The 25,999-nt window shown below is 30.8% G+C and overlaps 1 protein-coding gene, 1 long non-coding RNA gene and 1 other non-coding gene across 26 annotated transcripts; 2 read left to right on the forward strand and 1 right to left on the reverse strand.

The window, feature by feature from the left end:
* Nucleotides 1–250: 250 nt before the first annotated feature.
* Nucleotides 251–2,010, reverse strand: LOC146945449 (uncharacterized). The gene is made up of 3 exons (XM_085748069.1): nt 1,701–2,010; nt 517–792; nt 251–399 (listed from the first exon to the last, which is right to left on the reverse strand). Exons 1-3 carry the CDS (start codon nt 2,008–2,010, stop codon nt 251–253), a joined length of 735 nt encoding a protein of 244 aa, XP_085604195.1.
* Nucleotides 2,011–11,701: 9,691 nt separating this feature from the next.
* On the forward strand, nt 11,702–20,172 carry LOC146945450 (uncharacterized). 24 transcript variants are annotated; one of them, XR_015026369.1, is made up of 18 exons: nt 11,832–12,147; nt 12,240–12,421; nt 12,507–12,639; nt 13,372–13,466; nt 13,568–13,595; nt 13,739–13,827; nt 13,917–14,049; nt 14,208–14,288; nt 14,370–14,468; nt 14,652–14,728; nt 14,840–15,066; nt 15,696–15,739; nt 15,884–16,056; nt 16,198–16,546; nt 17,021–17,384; nt 17,543–18,226; nt 18,785–18,992; nt 19,845–20,172. It is a non-coding gene; the product is annotated as an uncharacterized LOC146945450 (long non-coding RNA). The 24 variants fall into 24 exon arrangements; XR_015026371.1 differs by having other exon boundaries at nt 19,861–20,172; XR_015026368.1 differs by lacking the exons at nt 18,785–18,992; nt 19,845–20,172 and adding an exon at nt 11,703–11,825 and having other exon boundaries at nt 12,118–12,147; nt 17,543–18,459.
* A 5,257-nt stretch (nt 20,173–25,429) lies between these two features.
* TRNAG-CCC (transfer RNA glycine (anticodon CCC)) lies at nt 25,430–25,500 on the forward strand. The gene has a single exon. It is a non-coding gene; the product is annotated as a tRNA-Gly (tRNA).
* Nucleotides 25,501–25,999: the final 499 nt, after the last annotated feature.

The following is a 25,999-nucleotide window of genomic DNA, read 5'->3' on the forward strand; positions in this document are numbered from 1 at the left end:
TTCCTGCTCTGCAGGTACCGAAGATGCACCCAATCTCATATTAACAGTGAGCCTCAACACATTACGATAAGCCCATATCTTTGATGAATAGATTGATGCATCAACAATATCCTGCATCAATCCTTTTCGGACAATAGGCAATGTCTGCCTGAAATCACCACCTAAAACTACCGTCATTCCACCAAAAGGTCTAAACTCGTTAACGGGATCATTCTTGGACATGATATCACACATCGATTGGTCAACTGCATCAAAACACCAACGGTGCGTCATTAGCAGCACGCACCAGGTCTGCCCTTGGATTATTGTTATCCATGGTCAGAGATGATGCCTCATTAATCTCAACAGTGACTGTCAGCGTTGAGTGTGTGGTTCTTCCACCTGGTAATAGAAGAGCCCCTATACCGCTGGATGCAACATTCAAAACAATTAACCCCTTCGATCTAACAGCAGTCGACAATGTTTTCCATATAAAGGTTTTTCCAGTACCATCGTAACCATATAAGAAAAAGAAACCACCGTCGTCAGAACCAACGGAGTCCATGATCTTGTCATGCACATATCTTTGTTCATCAGTCAGCATCAATAACATGTCAGCTTGTGTCTTTGCCAGTTCATCCTTGTTGTAATTTAGCTCATCAACGATAAGCTTGTTTGTGAAGGTTGGCATGTCTGCTGCATTTGGACTTGGCATAGATTTGAATTCAGTAAGCGACCGTCCATTTTCCTGAAGCAGCATTTCAATTTGAATCAAACACAGGTTCTTTAAGTCATCTTCACTTATACATAGATCTGTATATTAAATGTAAAGTTACAAAATTAATATTAACATCTTTGCATGCATCTGTGTGCACGTTGAAGAGAAAGAAAAAATATTAGCTTTATATGAGAAGCCTTTATATTTAAACGTATCATTATGTGTTGAAACATGCCTATTTTCACTTATGTCTTTGACATAAAAACTAAAAATGATAGGGTAAATTGTAGCCTCTTGTAGGTAGACAGCGTAAGTTCTTAGAATTATATGCAATGCAATGAAAAAAATTATATTGAAGTTACAACTCAACTCTTAATCGATAAAAGCTTCTTTCAGCTTAACTCAAACTAAAAAAATAAGCTTATTTGCAAAGGATTTCCCAAGTCATTAGTTACTAAATGTACAGAAGAAATAGATATAGGAACTTCTACAAAATGATGTCATGAGTGGAAACTAATGTAGATAATGTGAAAAGTTAATCAATTAACGAACAGATAATGTGAACAAATTAATCAAGATATACATAGTGGAAAGCTATATACCTACTTTCTTAGCTAGCCTGAAATTTATCTCTGTTTTACTTAAGCTTATGTTTTCTTACGTGCATACACTCGTATTATATATATATATATATATATATATATATATATATATATATATATATATATATATATATATATTTGTATAAACTTATTCTCATCAAATCAAAAATATTTAATAGTGTATTTGTTTATTATTTTTTGAAAGACTATTGGGTTTGTTTATTATTACTACTTAAATAGATAAATATATTTATGGAGATAGGCATACAATACTTTGAGCATGAGTATGTTAACCATTTTTCTAAACTGTGCCTTTTTAGCCCGAGAAAAAAATGCAAAAATCAGATCTTACACAAAACAAAATGGTACATAGATTTCGAAATAAGTACAATAAATATTACCCAGAACATTCAGATGCCTCCTACGTTCAAATAAGAAGATACCATCAGACAGCAACTGCCATGTCACATCCCATACAATATTAGGGCTCATCATTGTGCTAGTGGTTAAGAGATGCACAAACAACCAACGTAGTTGTTGACCCGAACCCAACTCACCATTTTCCGTTATACAATCTATAAACTTTATGTCGTCATCAGGTAATCCCAAAGCAGAGCATGCTTCCTGGAACGTGTCATAGGTATGTTCATTAACTGTTTTTATGCAACTATATCCCATGCAACCCTTCTGAATGGTCAACATTATCCTCATGTAGTACAACTCCCCTATACCAGGCGACGTGCAATGAAGCCTTCCAATGCAAGCCGTATAGACACTCTAAAAACTCTCCTTACATGACCATTTGGATCCCTTCCTAAAATCTTTTATCCTAATGGTATATCCTGCACTAAGTATTATAAATTCTCCCAAAACTTTACTCTAAGGTTTTCTTCTAACCCTACATGAGGTGCATAAGCACTAATAACATTAAAGGTATCTTATTCCACTACAAAATTTAGGACTATGATCCTATCTCCCAACCTTTTTATATCAATAATATCCTTATTCCACTCTTTACCCACAATAATGCTTTCCCCATTTCTCGTTCCAACTTTGCAGTATACCAAAAGTTAAATTCTGAAATATCTAATTTGTTCTCCTTTCCACACACACCCATATATTTTTATGTAGACACATAAAATTATTCATCCTCCTAGCGAGTGTGCACTATTTTCATAATTTTTTTTGTTAAGAGTTTCTATATTCCACGTTTCAAAAGGAGAATCCTACTCTCATGAACTAACTTCTGTACCCATGTTCGTTCACGAGGATTTGGCTAAAGAAGTTAGTTCGCGATTATTCTAAAAAATAAATAAAATTTAATTAACATAAATTATAAGGAAATGTTAAGGTGTGCCCTTAGGACATTGGCCAAGAAGATAAAAATAGAAATATTGCATTGGAAAATGAGTTAAAATATTATTCTTTTAAAAAAAAAGTTAAAAAATTATTGAATCCAATGCAAACCTACTGCATAACACTACGTGCCTAGATATTTTGAATGAAGATATAATATTAATCTCACTTGGGAGGTTTCTCATAGAGTCTAATACGATGATACACCCCAATGTAAGCTCCATGAGAAGTACCAACATTATAATGATTTATTTTGTTATTTTTTGAATGTCATTTGTTTAACTTTTTTTATCTTAAATTTTATATTTTTGATTTATTCACTTTCGTGCAATTTTTTTATCATGACAATATTTTTTTTAACATCTATTATTTCAAATTTCTTCGCCTTTTTTAGAGTATGAGCAAAGAAGAAAGTTAGTTATCAAGTGCCAATCTAGTTGAGACGTCATGCCTCTCTCTTTATGCTTTTGCATTCTATTCATTTATTAAAAAAATCTTCACCTTTTGGTCTTTTGCGGGATCTCACAAAAGGAAAACGTAGATGTGTAATACTAAGTTAACAAAATAAATGTTTATTATACATTTAAAATTGATATGGAATTTTTTTAATAAGTGTAATATTCTGGCAGTATAGTTACCCAGTAATCTCCAAATCCTTAAACAAACCCATAAAACTAACAGCAAGTTATTATTTTCCCTTATTATTTCTCTATGTTCAAATTCCTTTTTCATTTTTTTTGAAGAAGCTAAATTAGCCCACCTAAATTGACTTATTTTTTTGTCTAATTTACTTTCTCTCTTCTCATAAATGAAATAAAAAAAACATCCCTCTTTGAAACCGCTACCAACCCACCTTTTTTAAGATGTTGTGCCTTTGAACTTATTAGACAATCTCACCAAGTCACAAATACAAAGAATCTCACACAGAAAAGGGAGAAGTTAATGTGTCATGTGCGAGTTAAACATCTATGTTGGATCATGTATCTAATGTCTTAAGATTTTGGGTCAAAATATGGTGTTATGTCATTTTTGAGGATTATCTTAACAAAATGTGATGATCCAACTCATTGTATACTCCATCAAAACTCTGAACATTATGATGAATTGCTTTCTTAGCTTTTTTTATGTCATTTTTTTAATTTTTTATATTAATTAAAAAATTAAATTTTTATTTTATTTCAAATTCCTTCACTTTTGGTCTTTGGTGGGGCACAAACCATGGAAAAACGCCAATGTGTTATGATTAGTTGACAAAATAAAAATAAAAGCGTCTTTTAATTTTCTCTCTATTTTTCGTACAATTTATTATATTCTTCTTCCCAAAAATTTTCGTACTATTTCTTATTATGTGCTTGTATGAACCTTCAATAACTGACAATGAAGACAAACATGTGTACTAATCGAATACACGGTGACAATAGATGTCTAGTAAAAATAGATGCTTAGAGCATCCCCAACGGTGAGATCTTCACCATTTAAGATCCGGTAACTAATAGGTATCCCATGGGGAATTTTTTTTAGGGTCTTCTAATACCGAGAGTCTCACTTGAGACCCCCAATTCATAAGTGGATCCGACAATACTTTTTATTAAAATAATATGTTAGTGTTGAAATATAAATGATGAAGAGTTATTGGTGGGAACCATTTATACTTTTTGTTACATGATCTCCATTGGAGTGATTGAGTATTTATTATGTACTTTTACTAAAAAATTATAAAAGAATGATGTGTACATGTGGGACCCGTTTAAATACTCAAAATTGGGGGTCTCCATTAGGGATGCTCTTACAATTTGATACATCAAAATCAAGCAAAAGACGATCAACTAAACTCTAAGATTAATGGTTTCGGACACTGAAAAATAAGAGTAGTATTTTTTTTTTTTTTTTACAAATAGTGAGTATTGTTTTTTGAAATAACAATACTCACTATTTGTAAAAAATAGTGAGTATTGTTGAAAATTAAAAAATACAATAAAATTGAAAAGAATTTTGAATTCTTTGGTTCAATATCGGAATTGTGTGAAGAATGGTGAAATTAGAATCAATATCTAGAAAAAATTCAAGAAAATCACTACATTAACGTATGGATACAAAATTTACTGCAAAAATAATTAATAATATATTTTATAAAAAAATTACATCATGTGAAAATGAAAAAAAAAAGTATTAAGTTGTTTTTAAAAACATATGAGTAGATAAAAAAAAGTATGAGTAATTTATTTTTTTCTCATCACAAATGTTTTTATTTTTTTTTCATAAATAATATGAACTTAAATAATGTTTTTTATGTACCATTAATTCAATCATTCCTTATATATAAAGAAAAAAACGTTTTTCTTTGACCCTTCTTATCACCCTTGTTTTTTATTTTCTTGCTTCTACAAATAATATGAACTTTTTTATGGAAAGAAATAATATGAACTTAATCAATGCTTTTTATACACCACCAAATCATTCCTTATAGAGAAAAACAAAAATGTTTTGCTTTGAATGATGTTTCCTATGTGAAATATAGACATTGATTCTACTAATTTTTGCTCCCTTTTTAAATTATAGCTACTATGTTGGTACATGTAATCCTTCAAAAAAAAAGTTGGTACATGTTATATTTGTTTTTTTATCTCTTTTTTGCATATCTTGTGCCTAGTTTAGATGCTATCAATATTTTTTAATTTTTATTTTTTTATTTTATAGAGAGAGAAAACATTAATTTTAGCACATAAATTTTTCAAATCACATAAAAAAATACAGACGAAATTTTATATAAATTCTAATGATGCAAAACAAAAAATATGTAAACTATAATTAGTTATGATAGTGCTACGTATAAGAAATTTTTATACTGAGTTGAAAAATGTCAATAAAGTTTAAGGCATTATTGCATACATATAAATTTTCATCGCAAATTAATTTCATTTCATGTCCATTAAGTGTAAAGTTAATTTGATTAAATGCCATAATATTTTTAAATGAAATTTAAGGTGACAGTAAAGATAATTGGGACAAAGACAATCATTGAAATTAATTGAAAAGATTATGCTGCCTCTTTCTTTGAATTCGGTTTATGTCCATAATTGTTTATTTGGCTAGGTTTATGTCCTTTAATTTTTTTATTTGTCATTTTTTTCTTAATAAATTTTTAGCCTAAAAAGCTCGTTAAAAAGTATGCGTAAAATATCTATAATTTGCTATTTTTTTTACAAATATAATTTGCTATTTTAAATACAAAAACTATATTGAATACTATTTACAAATGAAAGACATAATATTTTATTCATTATCATAGTTGAAAAGTGATATCTTTAATATATTGAATTGATAAAAAAAATTATATAAAACAAATGATTTTTTTAATGACAAATGTTAGTAATTAGTTGCAAAAAGAAACCATTAATTACATTAATTGGAACATTCCTTTAGAGTTAGAAGTCGCGATTATGTGTCTCGAGAAACCATGTCTATTGGTCCATGGCTGATTGAAGCTTTTGATACATTCTACTGAAGAAACTGTGATAAATGAAAAGTCGTCATAGTAAATCATGATGAAGTTAAAATGTGTTCTTATTATAAATGGTTTGTCCAAATTAGATGATCTGAACCAATTGCATGCAACCATTAGTATGATGTGTAACATATCGGGAGATGTGTTAAGAATTTATCAAATAAGAGTTCATGTGTAATACAAACTCTAAGCTAAATATTTATAAAATAAGAGTTCATGCAAGATAAATATTTATAAAATAGTTATAGATAAAAGCTAAATCAATATTTTTTTTAGGATAAGCTAAATCAAACTATTGAGATTAGTTTTTCGACAGATCAATACATTAAGTAATATTCAACCAACATAACGTATCTAAACTCTAACATCTTGATTCTATATCAAATACAAAATATTGCTTCGACTTGAAATTATATTGTTGATTTTGAACGCTTTGAAGTTGAAGAATGGAGATACATGCTCTCCAATGGGACCCTGAGAAAGTAGAATTAGCAATTAACAATTAGATACAAATAAAAATTAAAATCAACCCCATAATCTACAATGAAGTGATTCAACATTCATGCTTTTTTTTGACAAAAAACTTCCATGCTTTAAAAACATAGAAAATTCTTTTTTTTTTATGAATTTTTTTATGGGGGGAAGAAATGGGGGAAGAGACATATGAAAATAATGGAAAAAAATTATCTATATATAGGGAAAAAATCATGGAATGATCAATTTTGATTGGTCTATGAAAACTAAATGCGTCATGATTCATTTTGATTGGCTAATAAAAAAGAAATGAGTCATGATTCAATTTGATTGGATTATAAGAAAGCATTAAATGAGATGAAGAGTGTGATTTACATTTTTTTTGAGGGAAGGTTTAACGTTTATTTTAGAAAGTCCTTAAATACAATCATAAGTTTTCATATTTTTGATATTCTTTGACAATCACCCATTTATGTGCGGTTGTCCATACTTAAAAATAAACATATTTAAACTTTTTCTTTTACCGATACTTAAAAAAGAAAAAAAAAGTATTTGTTTTTGGAAAAAAAATAGTTATTTAATAATTTTAGTTTTATTTTGAATTTTGAGTTTTTAACTGGGATATTTCGAAAATCATCTGTATTTTTTTATTACATTTTCTAACTTGGTTTTTAAAAAATAAATAAACATAGGTCATGTAAAAAAAACGATATCATGTTAAAAATATTTAAATGCATAATTCTTTGACCAAATCATATCAATAATATTTTAATCAATATGAAATATATATTGCCATTTTCGGTTCATGTCATATTAATAATAGTATTATTTTTGGAAAAACAATGCATCAATTTAGAATATTTCATAAAAAAATAAACATAAAATAATAGCAATAAATATCAAATGCATAAGAATGCTTGGTTTAGTTTATGGTGCCACGTGTCATAACCATACTTTGAGGGGTTTATTAGTTTATGATGCCACATGTCATAACCAAAAGAAGAGAAAATAACTTCCATAATGAGACATGAAATAGGTCCTAAATTTATATTATATAGATGTGACATTTTTTTTAATTGAATCTAATTTTTGATAAAATAATTATCTCAAAATCTTCAAATACTTCAAAATAAAACGTGCAAAATTAGCGTCAAGTCATTTAATTCCTTATACTATCACGGTTAAAGTACACATTCCTTTTCGTCTTTTTTCCCTTATCATTTTTTTCATGTTAAAATTCATTTTTCATCGTCTTTCTTTTTCTAATTTAATTTCTTTACTCTCATGAAGGAAAGAAACATAAAACTACCTCCTTAAAACCACCACCAACCACCTTTTTTACCATATTGGAACTCAGCTTAACTTTATTTGGCAATGTCCCAAGAGTAAGAGAAATGTCTTATATGTCATATGTGAGGTAAAGTTCTACATTGGATGCAATAGTAGATAGTGGGGAAAATATAAGTGAAATGACTCATATACCTAATGTCATAAGGCTTTTGGTGAAAGAAATGAACATAAATCTCCCTCTTATCCTCTTTATGTTTCTAATTTATTTTCTCTCTTATCATGAAAGAAATGAACATAAACCTCCCTCCATTAGCATGTCATATGCGAATTCAAGTTTTTAATTGAATCTAAGAGTGGATGGTGAGAAATATATAAGTATGTTGACCTGTACCTAATCCCTTGAGAATTTTGATGTAGATATGGTGTCATTCTCACTTGAGTAGTTGTTTTTAGCCTAATGTGATTATGCAACTCAGTTTCGGCCCTTTGGAAATCCAAACATTATGTTGATCTATTTTTATTTTATTTTCTGTTGACTTGACGCTAATTTTGAAAATCTGTTTAAAATCTATATTTTATTCAACCTTCGTTATTTTAAACTCTTTTACTTTTGATCTTTGGTGGGATCTGATTGTGACAAAATATAGATGATCATTTAACCTTCATCATTTTTAACCACACACTTCTTTTTATTTCCTTATCATTTATATCATGTTAAAATTCAGTTTTCATATTTTCCCTTTTCTGAATTTTCTTTCTTTTCATGAAAGAAGGGAGCACAAATATTCTTGTATTAACCACCACCAACCCACTTTTTTAGCAAGTTGTATCTATGTTTGACTTTATTTGGCTATGTCTCTACATCACTTAATTGTGTCACGTGTGAGTTAAAGTTTCATAATTGATATAAAAGCAGATGTTGAACAACATATAGATGAGAGGACAAATATACATAATGCCTTAAGATTTTAGTTAAATATATGGATCCAATCTCACTTGTGTGGTTCCTCTCAACCTAATATAATGATCTAACCCATTTTAGGCTACATTATTCTGAATTATTTCTTAGTTTTTTTATGTTATTATTAATTATCAAGAAATTTTCAATTCTTTCAACAAACTCATAATATCATCAGTAACTTTTGGAAAATGTGTTTGACCGAACAATCCCAATCAGCAAGAACAATTAAACCAATAATGTTTTTCGATAAAAAAAATCAAGATGAGAGATTATTCGAGTATAAAGAATAGGTCATTTGTCATGATTAATTTGATATAAAAATCCTTTTTTTAGTTCATCGCAATTTTTCAATTATAAAGGTTTAGTCTAGTAGTAAAAAGATAGACTTTGGATCTATATACATTATGGGTTTTGAGCCCTGCTAGTACCCTTAGAGATAGGTAAAGGTTAATGACTTTGTGATTTATAACCCATCAAAAGCTTGTGTTGTTGCATGCCTTCTTGCCCCCTTTCTTAGTTCTCTTATAATTTTCGTAAATATTTATACTTTTACACCTATACCACACTTAAAAATACCCCCTTTTGATTCTCATTTTAATTTGAACACGTTAGTTTCACCAAGATTCTTTACTTCTATCTAGGTCCAAAATCAAAATTCTTTGCTTCTTTTCTAATCTCATATGTCATCTTGTTCCACATGTCATTTTCACTTCTATGTAGCTTCACGCAGCCTTCCTTTAAAATATTTTGTAGGAAAACACTTTGTTTTTCATCCTTTAAATGTCACCACTTGATCCTTGTATCCCAACTGGGGCATCTCCTCTTCACTCGTTTCTTAACTCTTGCATCCATAACCAATATTATATGTTGGATAGTCAAACTCTCTCCATGTAAAAAAGTTCAAACAAATCTTTCTGTAAGAAAGAGATCTATTTGAAAACATGACATCTCACTCTTGTATGTAATAAGATTCCCTTTTGTTTTCTTAAAGTAAGATCAAAAGACAACAAAAAATCTATGATGAATTTACCCTTTGCATTTATCTCCCCGAGGCTATACCCTCATTTAGGCCTTCAAAACTTATCAAACACTCCTAACATGCCCATTTAGATCCCCTCCTAAAAAAATACTTTCTTCTTGTGGTATATATTGAATTAAGCCTTTTAAATCCTTTCAAAATTTTACTTTAGATATTCTTCCAACCCTACCTAAGGTGCGTAAACACTAATACCATTAAAGTTGTCTTACTCCCTCCGGTCCTTAATATAAGCAACTTTTCAAAAAAATGTTTGGTCCTTAATATAAGAAAAAGTACAATTTTGAGTGCATATTTATTGACTAAATACCACTTTTACCCTTATTTAATTCCTACTATTAAATGTCATATTTATTGATTCAATTTGTTTTAAATTTTAGTGTGTTGCTCTAATTTACTCCTATAAGCGTGTTTTTTAAGTTGGAATATGAAAAGAACATGGCTAGCCACTGATAAATCAAATTGCTCTAGATTGTTCTGCAATTTAATTAAACTACGTACAATGTGTAGTTAATAGTGTCTATCCCTTTTTTAAGTGATGCTTATTTGGATTTGGTAACATTATATATTTAATGAGGACATATCTAGAAATTTGTTAACAAAATTACATTAGTTAATGTACTCTTTGGTCTTGATGATTTTTGGTTTTCTTTCTTATATCAAGGACCGGAGGGAGTATTTCCTTTCAATTTTTTTTTAAAGATATTCAACTGCAAATTTGTAGGCTATAATCCAATCTCATATCATCTTTACATCCACAATATCCTTTTTTTTCATTCTTTATCCACAATAATGTCTACACCATTTCTCAATTTAATTTTTCCAGTGTACGAATGCTTAAATCTTGAATTATCTAATTCTTCCGTGTACCAATGGTGAGAGAGTGATAGTTTGGGGACTAATTTCACTGTTTATTCCTCGAAAAATGGTCATAGATAACTCGTTGAAAACCAAAATTGTGACGACATAGTGATTGATTATAAGATGTTTCTCAACATCAATATAATATTATAAAGCTAAGGTTTGTAATTTGTCATTTGATTTGCATGTTTGGTGAGTAAATCTCTTAGTTCGTCATTTGAAATCGTTAACACTTAATATTGTATATTATGTTTTTAATGTTTTGGAAAAGAAAAAAAAATTACGGACCAAAGGGTGAAGTGTCATGTCACTAAGCTCTTGTTGAAAGAATGTCACCAAGCTTTGTTGTGGTCGAAAGTTGAGAGAAAATACATTGAATGTTTTGCTTTGTTAAAAAAATCTAATTCATTAATAGCTTAGATGATAGCAAATTGAGTTAACTTTTCACTATTAACAATTTCTCCACTTTTTCTTTTGCTATTATTAATAATAGCTTAGATAATAGCAAATTGAGTTAACTTTTCACTATCAACAATTTCTCCACTTTTTATTTTGCTATTGTTTCAAATATAATGGTTGAAAGAGAATATCAAATTACCAACAATTGCACTACATCAATGCTGTTACCTCCACATTGAAATTGTCATTAATGATTTTTATTCATTTAAAACATAATTAACATTTTTTTAATGACACACTTCTTAGTTTCTTTATAATGACATTATGAAGATGATACAATTGATGTACAATTAAGTGGAAAAATCATTTCATTACCCATAATATGTAAAATAATATATTCTTCTACTAAACTAGATAGGAAAATCAATGTCCGTGGAAATTACAATTTTGCCCTTAATAAGGGCATTTTCGTAAATTAGTAAATGGACTCCCCTTGCCTATATATATGTGAAAAGGAAAAAAAAAAACAAAACAAAAGAAGGGGGACGAGAGATTGGAACGGGAGAGGAAGAAGGGGGATGAGAGAAAGAGGAAACGGGAATAGAGAAAGAAGGGTCGGCGTCTTCTTCTTCTTCATCAAAGAGGTGATTTTCTTATTCCTTCTTGAATCTAAGGCCATGCATGTCTCAGATTGAATGAGTTTTGTGCTTTTAATTCAAAAATTTAGGTTTTTGGTTTGTTTCTTTGCAATTTTGGGTTTAATTCATCTATGTGAAATTAAATTTCTCAATTTGTATAGTTTTGAACTATTGCCATCAGATTGTTTAGAAAGTAGCAATTAAGTTGTTGTGGGGTATGTTTGAATTGATGTTTTAGTGTTTGGGTTAAAATTGAAGTCTTTAGAAGCAATAAGTTGTCCATTAAGTTGTTTTGCAGAAGCTTAAGTTGGAATACAAGTTGTTGCAGGTATGGTTATGTGTTCTTTATATTACCAATGCTATATTTAAGTTACCATATGAGTAGGTGGTGAACTGATAAACTATTTTGGGAGTTGACAGAATTGCTTAAATCATAATTGAGCTGTTTTAGAAGCTGACAGAAAGTGATTATGGAGGATTAGGGCAAGGGCAGAAGTGGATAAATTGTAATTAGGCTGCTGATTGGGATACAAGCTAGGAATAAGCTGTTTTTGGAAGAAGTTTGGTGAAACCCGTATTTGGGACAGGGCTCCACTAAAACGGTAAGAACTCACTCCCTGTAACTTGGAATCAAGTGATTTTTGATGCTATGGTTAGCTAACGAAATTCCGGACGTTTTTGTACCAGTTTCATTGATTTTGGTCCAGATTTGACTTCTGTAGACGATTTTGAAGTTGGGGGCAGAAGTAGGAATTTATGCTGAACCACCATGAATATAAGTTGTTTTGATGTGTTAAAGTTTGGTATCACTTAACAATAGGTATTTTTAAGTTGCCAACGAACAACTATGAATATAAGTTGTTTTGAAGTTTGGTATCACTTAACAAGCATCATTTGTTGCATTTTTATCTGTCAAATATCTTCATTTTTTAATCCTAGCATGATGTATATTAAGATTTTTTAAGCCACAATGTTGCAGTTTTAGAGACCTAAAACAATGAATATGATGTGTACCACTAAATTCATTAAGTTGAAATTGTGATTTATTTTACACAAATGAGTTTTTATTCAATTGTAAAAATAAAAAATAAAAACTTGAGGGTAGGATATGAAACTTTGAACGGGAACTCGTCAGGTCTGTTGCCGAAGTTCATGCTCTACATCAAATAGGTATTTTCTATAAAGCTTATGATTATGCAAGTAGCAAAGTTTATAGGGTTCTACATTCTGTGAAAACATATTTGTCATCTATATGTCTACTACTCATATTGCCGTAACAAAAATAGGCTTTTATGATGTATCATTTTTTTTAAAATGGTTTTTGAAGAATTAGCAATTGATAGCAGAATTGAGGTTCTTAAATGTCTAATATTTTCCAAAAATTTAACCAATTGGTCGCCATAAAAAAAAATTCCCAGTATTATCTCCAACACATGACCAATAAAGAAATTCTTTCTTTGCTATTACCTTTCTCTGTCTCCCTTGTGTGAATTCAATTATGTCCTTGATTTGGTGGATTTCATTTCTTGGTTTGTGACTATGGTTTCTATAGTTATCTTTTTTTGGTAGGTATTTATTTTTCAGAATTTGAGGGAGGGGAGTGGAACCTCAAATCATGTGCAAAATGAGAAGGAGAAATTTGAAGAGGTAATTCTTATGGTTGCTACATTAATAGTTATTTTCTGTTACTTTAAAGGTTTAAGAAACCGTAATAATATGATATTTATAACTTGACGTGTTCTTGACAGGAAGCATAGAGTGAATAAATCCATTAAGGTGCCTGCTGTCAGCAACAAGCTTGCGGATCTCCCTCCTGATTTTTAAGTTTATAGCTGCAGATTGCAATTTGAGATTAATTTGTGCAACTTGATATGGCAAGTTTAAGTTGTTAATTTGGGTTACTTTGTATTGTGTTTTAGGTGGTATAGGTACAAAGGGAATGATGATGGTACTGATCAAGTTAGTGGTGTTGAACTTGATAAAGTGTCTTAAACAATCTGAACCAAAGGTTAGTGGTGTTTAGTGGTTAAGGTATAAATAGTTATTGTTGTAGCACTTTTGATGGAAGAGAAATGTGATTCCATTTTTGTTCTATAGGCTTTTGAAGATGCTAAAAGGTTGGTCAATCAAGAGAAGGTGCACAATTTATTAATAAAAAAAGAAGTCACATGAGAAGGAAATGTGAGATTGCACAATTTATAAGGTGAACAACGTCCAGACATATTGTAAGGTGAGATTCTGGAAAAAATTAATTTGTTTCTAATGCTTTTTCTTAGCATTGTTATGGAATATCTGTCACTACGGCGCTATGGCAGATTGCGTTGATAGTTTTTATGTTCTCGGTTATGGTAAATGGCGACTGATATCCCATATTTTCTGCTATAACAGGGATTCCTTCTTGATCGACAATTGTTACTGATTGGAATTTCTTAGGATAGTATTTAGAGCATTTCCCATCTCTCATGCAAGGTGAGTTTCTGTTTGTTAAACCACATGGACCATGAACCATATGCGCCTTAACCAAGCTGTATAATTCTGGTTCTTTTATAGGATCAGACATTTGGAAAATTGGATTTAGAGTCCTTGAATCTTGGATTGTCACTGGTAGTTAAAAGATCAAGCAGATGACTTCTTCACCAAGCCACTCAGGTAGGACTACGAACTTGATTTGGTTTATTAAGGTCTGTAGAATTTTGGGGTGTTTTTCCTGTTTTCATTTTGATAATGAACTTAATTCTGGCTAGCACTTTTAATTGGAAGTGTTTGTTTACATTTTAATTATTCAAATTCACTTAAAGCTAATTAATAATTAAGTGCATTATTAAATGACAGAATCATATCATCAGGTAATGCTGCAGATCACAATTTGGATTTGAGTTTGGGAAATTCAAGTTCTACAAGGACACACAGTATGTGTTGTCTATGCAATTATGATAATGGATATGAAAATTTTCATTGTTTTTGGTTCTAGGGTTGATGCTTTTTATACTTTAGAGTTGATTGGTTTGGTGTTTGTTTAGGGTACAGCTGGAACAAAAGGGGTTGCTGAGAAAAGAAAAGGAAGAAGGGGTCCAGGGAGTGTAATTGGATATAGTGTTGCCGATTGCGTTTGTGCTTTCCTCACAATTTTTGGAGTTGGAGGAGCGGCTTTTTCTCAGCTTTGGAGACTTGGGTTTGTTGCAAGTTTCTATACCAAGTTGAGTGACACAGTCTCAAGTGAGATAGGCAAAGCATATGGAAAAACAATGTGAGTAGTTAACTCTTTCTTTTTTTGGATAGATATATGTTAGTTTCCAAGGATCAAACCCTGAACTTCATACTTAAAACTCCTTCGATGGATATCAAACTTTTTGTTCAATTTTATAGCTTTGTTGTCCTGTTTGAAATTAAAGTGGAACAAGAAGGTTTGTGCTTTGTTACATTGTTTGTTAGCCTTTGTTTGGTTACTTCCATTGATGATTGTTTCATTGTGTTAAAAATTGGGTTGACATTCATTTGGTTTTGATTCCAAATTGGGATTCCCATGTGCAACAACATTAAGTTTTGAATTTTAGGCTTTGCATTGCTTTACTTTCAGACTTCAAGTTTGATTCCTGAAATTAAAGTATGCTAAACAATTGGTTTGTAACTTTTCTAGACCTTTGATAAACATGTTCAATGGCATGTTACATGGTTCATTAAACTGAATTAATCTTGATGATGAACCATGATTTGGAATTTTTGAAACCACTCACAGTCATATTTTGTTCAAATGCACAATTTATTTGGATGAACTACGCTATATCATGATATCATATTTGAATTTTTAGTTAGTGGACTAAAGTGCCCAATAAAATGGATTAATATTTTACTGAATAAGGGTTTTGAAGTTTGTAGGATTGATGGTTCCGTGAGATTGGAACTATGATATAAAAGTGCAGGTCAGTACCAATGTTTCATTTTTTTTTCATGTGAAAACCATTTGTTTATTTCTCTGTAAAATACATGCAATGTGAACTTTTTTTTATCTCTTCAAAATTGCGTTTTTAAGATTTGATTTTTTTTCTTCCTTTGTGCATATTTAGAAGGATGGCAATTTTGACAGAACATTAAGTATAATGCTTCCATTTGAATCAGAAATTGTTGGCAAGTTTGGGTAGCGCTGAAGAAGATACATGGTGATATCATGTATGGAACATTAAGAAAGGATATAAATTGGCACTACAGCAGCACAATAATCTTAAGGAGACAGAAACATGTACAAATGTTTGAAACTTTGGATACTTCGGTAACCTTTTCCCAAAAAGTTTGTACTTTCTCTGAAGGACTAATAGATTTAGGTTTAATGAGTTATTTCAGTGGAATGAATTATATTGAATTGATCCATCACTATATGCAGCGTTAGTTTTTGTGTTGATGATGATTGCGACGAACTTCTGATATAGTGTCAAGCCACACATTGTGTCATGGTGGAGAAGCACATTTGAATGTTTGTGGCGGAAAAGCTAGATAGGTTCAAGAAACAACAAGAGAAGTGTCAATCGACACTCTTGAGAATTGCGTCGAGCAAAGTTGGTAGCAGAAAACCTAATACTCCGGTGGTGGCTGCAAATGCTTCATCAAATGGAAGAAATTCAAAAACTGGTGTTAAATTCTCAAATGATACTGAGAGGCTTCAGCAGATTAATAATATACGTAAAGCCCCCGTTGGTGCTCAGATGGAGCGTGTTATTGATCTATTGCTTGAGGTCATTTTGGCTTTCGCATTCAATTCGATTTCGTTGTTTGTTTTTTTAATTATTGTTAGTGACTGGCGGTTTTATTGTAGTGATTTTGATGCATGAGATGAGGGAAAAAAAGAATTTCATTAGACTGTATACACTCATTTTACATATTCTATGAGAAGCCTAGCTGTTAAGTTTGAGGTTAATTTACCCATTATAGCTTAAAAGTCACCAATTGCAAATTGAAACTAATATGTTTGGCTTGTGGACCTGTGATTTTGTTGAAGCTTCAACGTGCTGAATTTGCTTTTACGCACTGTGATTTCGTGAAACTCACCGCCCAGCAAAACATATTGAGAAATTCATTTAAGAAGCAAAAACGTTTTTTTATTGTTTGCAAATTAGTCATGTTACTTAAGATAGCTTACCAATGAAAGTCCACAATTAGGAATTGATTCGTTAAAACCATATTGATTTGGTGTTTTGGTTTGCTGATAGGCACGACAAGCTTTTACACCAGAGCAAATAAATGAAGTATGCTATGTTGATATGAGGCTAACAAAGATGTTTCTGAGAGTCTGAGGAAAAAACCAAACGTAGCATACGACGGGCAACGGTTCTCTTACAAGATAATCTTTACGGGTTCATATATCTTAACAGTTTTATATTTGAATACTCCTTTAGCAAATAACTTCTTCATCTGTTGTTTGTTTTTTGTCTAGCATGTTCTCATTTTCTTCTACATTATTTTAATGGCAAGATGGTTCTACCTACGTGGTTTTGTTACCACTTTTGGAAGGAGATTTCAGGGTTGTTCTTCAGGGGAATGATCAAAATGAAATTGAGATTTGTGTTGAAAGTGGTATGTACTCTTCGAACAACACAACAAACAATCATAAATTTGTTAGTATTTTTTGTCTGTGTAAATCGTGTATTCTCTGCTCACAATGGTAGAAACAAATCCCCGGAGTTGGGTAGGACCACAATGCCGAGACTAATGTGTGTTATGTATGATTGTAGGTTGTCCTGATGTGGAGGAATTTGATGGGACTCATTTGGTGTTTATTGGGGCTGGATCAGATCCTTATGAAGTTATAACAAATGCTTTACCTTTTCAATATACTCTTCTGAAGTGATATGAACTAAAACATGTTCCATTAGTGCAGTATTAGGACTTAACTAACTTATTGCTTAATTAGACAATTCCTAATTTGCAGTGATAAACTTTTTGTGCTTCTTATAAATGTGTTGTTAACTAGAACCATCAATTTTTTTCTTTGTTCAGGACTATTGAGTCGGGTTGAATAACGTAATTTTATATCATTGTATTTGCATCTTTTTGTTTGCTTTGTTTGGATTGATAGGAATGATGCATTGTGGAACACCAACGGGTAAGGAGAATGCAGTTGCAGCATTGCTCGAGTTATGCCGGAGTGGAGGTTCAGCTGCAATTGAAAGGGCGGTTAAGGCACCAACTATTGCCGGATTACTTCAAACCCTACTATTTACCGGGACAAAGCGATCTAGACGTAAAGCCGCTTCACTTGCTATAGTGTTTCAGAGATGTGAAAATGCATCTCTACATTATGGTGTATTAGGTGTAGGCTATGCATTGGCTAGCAATTCAGCTCAAACTAGGGATTCAAGCTTTGCTGCAGGGGATGTTTCAGTACCAATGTCCATCTCTGTACCTGTAATATAGTGGTATAATACTTCTTCTGTATTTGTAATTGTTATGTTCACAATTTTTATTGGAAGTTTTTACAGATTCTTTCATTGAAACTTTATAAAGTCATAAAAAAAATGTCACCAACACCATATGTTTTCTCTTCCAAGAGATACATGAATGTTGTTGACAAGTTAGGTTCATCACTTGTGTAACGTTGAGTTATATCAAAGACAGAAAAGAGAATGCTCTACAAAAGAGTTTTAGACCATTTCTTGTGCATATTTGGTTTCATGATTTTTTTTTCCTTTCTTTGCCACTGCATATTAATCTTAATGGTCCCAATTGAAAGGGTTTTCCCTAGAGTAGTAAAATCCCACTTCATGTTCACAATTGATGATTACAATGAGGCCTAACTGTGCTCATGCCATCATTTCATTTGAATGTAAATCATCCTGCTTTTGCATTTTTTATTTTCTTGCATTGATTAGATGGAGACTTGTGTGCTATTGGAGACATTTATGCGGGTCATGTTATTATTACATTTACCATAAATTCATAAACAATGTTGCAATATGCACTATTCTTTTTTTTAGGAAAGAATCTACACTATGCTTCTTGTCTTCTGAACACCAAATCAAGGCGCTTCAGCTAGGAAATCATTCACAATTTTAACCACTGAGTTTAATAGTTCAGATGCATTAGATTTGGAGACTTTGAACATTTTCTTCAACTACAATTGAAATATTTTCGCTTCCTAGACACTCAGATAATATCCAGCTGACAATGAGAAAGGAGATAATGGTATGTAATAAGTTAATTATGAAGATCAAGATTCCAATTATGATTGCATCTTATTCAATTCAATGCTAATCACAAATTGCTACAATGAACTTACTATGGTTAAATATGTTAAATGTAATTATCTTGCTTTCTGCTTGCATTTCGTTATCCTTATAATCAACTAACTACATCTAATATTGCACTCTTTAGATATTAATCTAAGACTATTGAAGTTTTAAAAATGCAAAGTACACAATTTGGACTGTTATTTAAGGTAAACAAAAAATGATGTTGGCTGCAGGGACATATAGAAAAACCTTGGTCATCATACATCTTTGTTGTGATTTGTGATTATGTATAAATTACTACAAATGAGGTTTTTTATTGTATTTTGGTTTCTCTTACCACAAAGCTTGAATAATTTTATGTAACTAATATTTAACAACTTAATATCTAATGGATTATATGAGATATCATATACTTAGTTTGTAACAGTATTTATTAGCGGATACTTAAACTATAACGTTCACTTGAACCATAAAAAAAAATTGCGTGAGAACCTTAAAGAGTGTTACAAAGAAATTTCTCTCCATTCCCCTTTATTTCAAGATTCAAGTAAATTTAGATGTTCAAAAGTGGCTATAGTAATTATCATCCATTCTTTGACAATTTTCTTTTATTCTAGGTTTTTCCATCCTTTATATCATTTTTGAAAGAAAAAAAAATCAAATAACCATGCGTTTAAGGACCCTTTTTTTATTGTTATATTAGATTAAAAAAAAATTGTCCTTACATTTTTTTTTTTACCTTTTTTTTTATGAATATTAAGTTTGCATTTTCACTCATATTTTGCTCTTTCCCTTAATTTGCTAGAATGTGAAAAATGCAGCTATTTTTTTGAAAAATACAACTACAAGAAAGACAATGCGGTTGCTTGATGTGCTTACCGGTCAGGAATACAATTGCCGCCTCATTACCACTGAGCGTAACAAGGCTAAAAAAATCCTTGGGAGGAGGTTGGTTCCAGTTTGTTAGGGACAATCACCTACAAGAGGGCGACAAGCTCCTATTCGATTTTATCTTCTTATCTGTGCAATATTCGTTTTTGGATCATGCTTTTTTATATTTATATGCATGTAATATCTAAATTTCGAATCAGTTTACTTTTAAGCGTATTAACAAATATGTGTTTGCCAACAAAATTATCCGAAAAAAAGCAATCCACCCCGTGCGAAGCACGGGTTGACAACTAGTTTTCATTAAAAAAAATATATATTCTTTTCACTTTTTTTATTACTTTCTTTCTTTTCACCTTTTCTCTTTCATATGATAGAAAATAATGTTACAATTTCTCTAAGTGCTGGGTATTCAACCGAGTTTCTCATGTTGAAGAGAGAAACTCTCTACCAAGTGACTTCTTGGGAGACAATATTACAATTTAAAAATAACATTAATGATTTTAAAATGATATATTCTTTTCACTTTTAACTTTTTTTCCGTAAATTTTTTTTGATGAAACTTTAAAATATCACTTTATGATTTATTACAAAATATTCATGAATGACTATTATACATTTAAAGTGAAAATAACACAATTCTTGTTGCATTTTTTTCAACAAACAATGTCAATTTGGATTAGAAAGAGCCATGAACAAAAAATTGTATACGATTAGTTTATATCACAAAAGTAGCCATGAAATTCTTGTGTTTGTTTAAAAAAACGACTTAATCATAAAAAAAATATAAATATAAATATAAATAAATTATATACACTTTTTTCTTCGAAAACATGACCTTAAAAAAATAATTTTTTTAAAAAAATAATGGAAAAAATATGACTAACGTTAAATCAATAAAAAAATAATGGAAAAAATATGACTAACGTTAGATCAAAAAATTAACATGCTGATAAATCATAAATTAACCTTTTTATCCGTCAAAAAACCATTACCAAAGAATAGGAAAGTTTGTCTTGTACATGTCTCACAACAATAAGCAAACATTTTTTTTGTTGAAGAAAAACGATTTGAACCATGATATTCCAATTTTCTTTAAAATGGAATACATTAGAACATAATCACACTTGATGTCATTTGGTTTTACAAAGCAACAAACAACAAATAATGAAAAACAAAGAGGTGAAAAAAAGTAGGATAGAAGCATGTGATGTGCAATGTTGTTGATATGGATATCTAATTTATACACATATTTTGTGGGGTAGTTTAGACATTATTATTTTTATTTTATGCATATTAGGTAATTCTGAACTAAAATAAAACTTTTGGACAAACATTAAAATGTGTTTAAAGTGCATTATTTTCTATTGAATGTATTGATGTGTTGACCTGCATTTTTTTGTAGACACAAAAAAAAAACTCATTTAAAGTACATATTAATGTACGGATTCTCACAAACCAAAGACGAATAATTCGAACCCTGATATTTCAACTTTCTTTGGAAGGGGATGCATCAGAAACCTAATCGATCCTTAGGGCCATTTTGATTTGATAGAGAGATACGAAGTTGACACAAAGAAAAAGAAATAAAATAGAAAAACAACTGACGTTTTCTTGACAAACTAATTGTGGTATACTTTTTAGTCCAATAAAAATAGTCACTATTAATTTACGTATCCAACATTAACAAAATAATCTTTTTTTTTCGGTGCCAATAAAAATGGTTCCGTTTCCTTAAAAAAAAATGGTTTTATTTGAAAGTAACTAATGCACCTATTCAATTTAGAAAAAAAACTTAGGTACAATTTCTTAAGTGCTTTTCGTACGGTTCTTAACTAAATTCACTTTGATTTCCTTAAATTCGTAATTTTCTCAGAGTTTATTATATCCAAAAAATTTGTAGTTTTATTTAAGAATCATACCAAAAGCACCAAAAAAATTGTACGTACCTAAGTTTTCCGCGGGCTTCTTCGATTTGTAGTAAAAAAATCATTTTTTTTCTAAGAATGTCTAACAAACTTGTTTCCGTCACAAAAAATTAAAAATATTTAATCCATTTAATGTCATTATTAATAATATATTAAACAACCATTATAAGATGACTATTTATTCTCAATCTTCATTTATAATTGAATTAACATATTTTTTATAATATAAATTATAATATAAATGATATATATGGTTACAAATATAAATATAGAAAGTTATTGAAATCCAAATGCTTGAGGATGCTTGGTTTCTCAAGAGTGTTTTTTAAGAGTGCCACATGTCAATACCATATTAAAACTTGAAAAAAGGGTCCTAAATTTATATAATATAGATTAAATCAATCCTTTGGAATTAGAATCCTCATACTTTAAATAATCAAGTTAAAATATTTTACAAAATCTCAAATTCTCTACGCAAGCATAACATATAAAATACTGCATTTAATTAAACATAATTTTTCTACCATTAATTTTGGTACTTTGGCCTCAAAAAGGGAAATTCCTCCTATGTTATTTTTCCATATGATCACTTAACAGTTTAGACATATGAATCTATTCTGCATTCTACTAGGAGTTAAAATAATCACAAGAATCCCCGATGGATCAGACAAAATCAGTTTTTTTTCCTAAATGGGGAGATAAATGGACGGTGAGGGATTTTTTTAAAAGAAAACATTGTTTTTTTGGTGTACCTTAAATGAAAACATTGTGATTAACGCTAACTTAGAATTTTTATTATTATTATTAATTCTTAATTTGTTAGATTCGTACCAAACATTGCTTAAAAAACAATAAAAATGGGGATTTACATTTTATTTTGAGAATAAAGTACTAAACTTAAAGAATGTAGGATCAATTCTCTATATAGGGGCATTTTAGGGTGGAGTGAAGGGAGGCATGACTTTATGGAATGACACTCCCTCAACATCGACGCCTCTTATTATATCAATTTTAATTTAGAGAAATGATATTCTAACAACCATTTTGTGACAACCTATGTGACAACTTTATCTCTCATACTCACATTATCTTTTTACTTTCTCTCTCTATTGCTTTGGTTTCCGTGTCACTATCTACTTTTCCTTTGAAAATTGGTGGTTGTCACAAAAGTTGTTGATTTTTGGTTGTTAGAATATCATTGCTCTTTAATTTAATTTGTTTATTTTAATTTTATAATATCTATATAACTCATGAAAAAATGATTAAGAAAAAGATTGACCAAAATTTATAGTTAGTTTTTTACTCCCTTAAATTATAGTGTAGATTTAAATTTAAATTTGAAAAATAATTAAATTGTTAAGGGTGTAAAGACATTTTTATAACTAGTGAATCAAAATTATTGAATTTAAGAGTATAACAAATGTTGGTGGATAGTGGTGGGTTGTGGTATAAGGTGTTGGTGGCGAGATATGGTGAGGTGGCTGGGAGGTTGGAGGTTGGGGGCCGGAGTGTTTCTTCTTGGTGGAGGGAGTTAGTGAAGATTAGGGATGGGGTTGATGGTGCTGATGGTGGTTGGTTTAGTGCAAGGGTGTCGAAGGTGGTAGGTGATGGAAACAATACGTTCTTTTGGTTAGATAATTGGTTAGGAGATGTCCCTTTGTGTAGAAGATTTGGTCGTTTGTTTGATTTAGCGACAAATAAGTTTAGTACTGTGGCCGACATGAGTGTTCGAGGTTGGGAGGATGGGTGTGAGGCGTGGCGTTGGAGGAGAAGATTGTGGACGTGGGAAGAAGAAATGTTAGAGGAGTGTAGGCAATTACTTGATGGTGTTTTTGTGCAGGCTAATATTCTTGACAGGTGGCAGTGGGATCCAGACATACATAACAGATGCAAAGTGCGAGGTGCTTATCAGATTATGAGAACTCCGGCATCTTCTACTTTTGAAACAACTAGAGATCTCATTTGGCATAAGCAGGTTCCTTTAAAGGTTTCCATTGTTGCGTGGCGTCTCTTAAAGGACAGGCTCCCAACCAGAAACAATCTTGTAAGGTGCGGTATAGTGCAAGCGGTGGGGCTAGGTGTCCTGCAGGGTACGAGCTTGAGGAGTCAGCAGCTCACTTGTTTATTCATTGTGACATGTTCGGTTCGCTGTGGCAGCATATCAGGGCCTGGATTGGAGTGGCGGGTGTTGACCCGTTTAACATCACTGATCATTTTATCCAGTTTATTCATTATACAGGTTCCTCTAAAGCTCGTCGTTCGTTTCTTCAATTACTGTGGCTTCTTGGTGTTTGGCTGATATGGAGTGAACGTAATAACATAGTATTTAACAATGTTGAAACTCCTATCTTACCGCTTTTAGATAAAGTAAAATTCCATTCTTTATGGTGGCTAAAGGCTCATAATGCCAACTTTGTTTATGGTTTGCAGCGATGATGGTCGGACCCTTTGGTTTGTTTGGGTATCGACTGACCTGTATTTTTTGTATATTCTTTGTATGACAGCTTGTTTTTTGGGGGTGGTCTTCTTGGTACACCTTGTACTGAGAAGAACTCACTGCCAGTGTTAATATATTCCATTTTTATGTCTTCAAAAAAAAAAGTATAACAATTTGAGAGTAATTTGGGTATATTGAAAATATGATACACCAAAGAAGTATAATACAATGAGATTAAAATTTTAATATTTATGACTAACTAACCATATTAAACAATATTTACATTTGTCAGCGCATATGAATTAAATTCAATTTTTTTTATATACTAGGTTTAGGACTCACATATTTTTAAATATAGAGAAGTGAAAAGTTTGGAGTTCGAACACCGACCCTCGCATATCATTGTCCTTGTAGCTACTAACTGGGTTGTATTTACAGGACCATATAGATTAAATTCTACAGAACAATATTTTAATTTCTTAATACAATATATTATAAAAACGATATTCGTTGTAACAAAAAAAATTATATTCCTTATGGGTTTTTCTCAAGCATTGTAAACCCTACAAAGGCATTCGATATGTTGAGGTTTAGTTCAAACATGTAATTCTCTTCTTTCTTTTTCTTGCACTTAGAGCATTTTCTATAGAGGTATCTTAGTGAGTTTAAAAGAATGATAAATTGTTCTTTATTTTTTCCTCCTTATATAGGAGGAACCATGATGTAGCGGTGTAAGTAGTAATGAAATGATCGAAATAACTTAAATAAGTTATTGAATCATCAAATTAAAAGTTGGTTTATTTTCTCAAACTAAAAGTTGCAAATAACAAAATCACTAAAAGTATAAGTTTTATAAAATTGTTTAAATATTTATCATTGGAGAAAAATATAGTTGAATTGCATAAATGTAATGTGCCATTGTTATTAGGAGCCACTTAATAGTGGTTATGGAGCAAAATTTGAGTTTCATATAAACTTATCATTAGAGATACTCTTAGTGTGTTGATTAATGATTTGCATAGCTAGACTATTTGAAATTACAAAATTAAACAAACAAAAAAAACGCATCTGATGAGAATGGTGTAACAGTGTGTAAGTAGTAATATAAGGTTAAAAACTATAATAAACAAACAACAAGCGCATCTGGTGTAGTGGTATCATAGTACCCTCCCACGGTACTGACCAGGGTTCGATTCCCTGGATGCGCATGCGCACTATTCTTTTTGTTGTCAGTTTCCTATAGGTCACTAGGTTTAATGGACTTGGAATTTTTTGAGATTAATTAATACTATCAAGAAAGAATCAGAAGAGTCGTGCTTAATTTTTCCTATTTTGCATTAAGAAACGCATTTGGCTGAGATAGTGAGAATGGGAGTGCAATGGTTTGGCATTGCTGGAATCTTTCCTTAGTTAGGTGAGAGATTTTGGACCTTTATCTTTAGCCCATAAAAGAAGAAGCTGCTCTTTCACTCCTCCTATTTGCACGTAAACAACCTTTAAAAACATAAAAAATGTCGTTTGATAGGGACGAACCGAACGGTTGTGGAGGTTAAACTTACAAGAGAAAAATTCATAAAATAAATAGTTCAACATGCAGTTGGTTTAGTCTAGTCCAATATACATTGTAGTTGATTGTTCTCACCATGTCACAAGATTGGCTGGACCGGTAATTGTTAAGTAATTCAAGGAAAGGGATTAAGGAATTGT

This window comes from Medicago sativa, chromosome 2, assembly GCF_051527215.1.
Source record: "Medicago sativa cultivar Bolivia chromosome 2, Bolivia_mono, whole genome shotgun sequence".
NCBI lineage: Eukaryota > Viridiplantae > Streptophyta > Magnoliopsida > Fabales > Fabaceae > Medicago > Medicago sativa.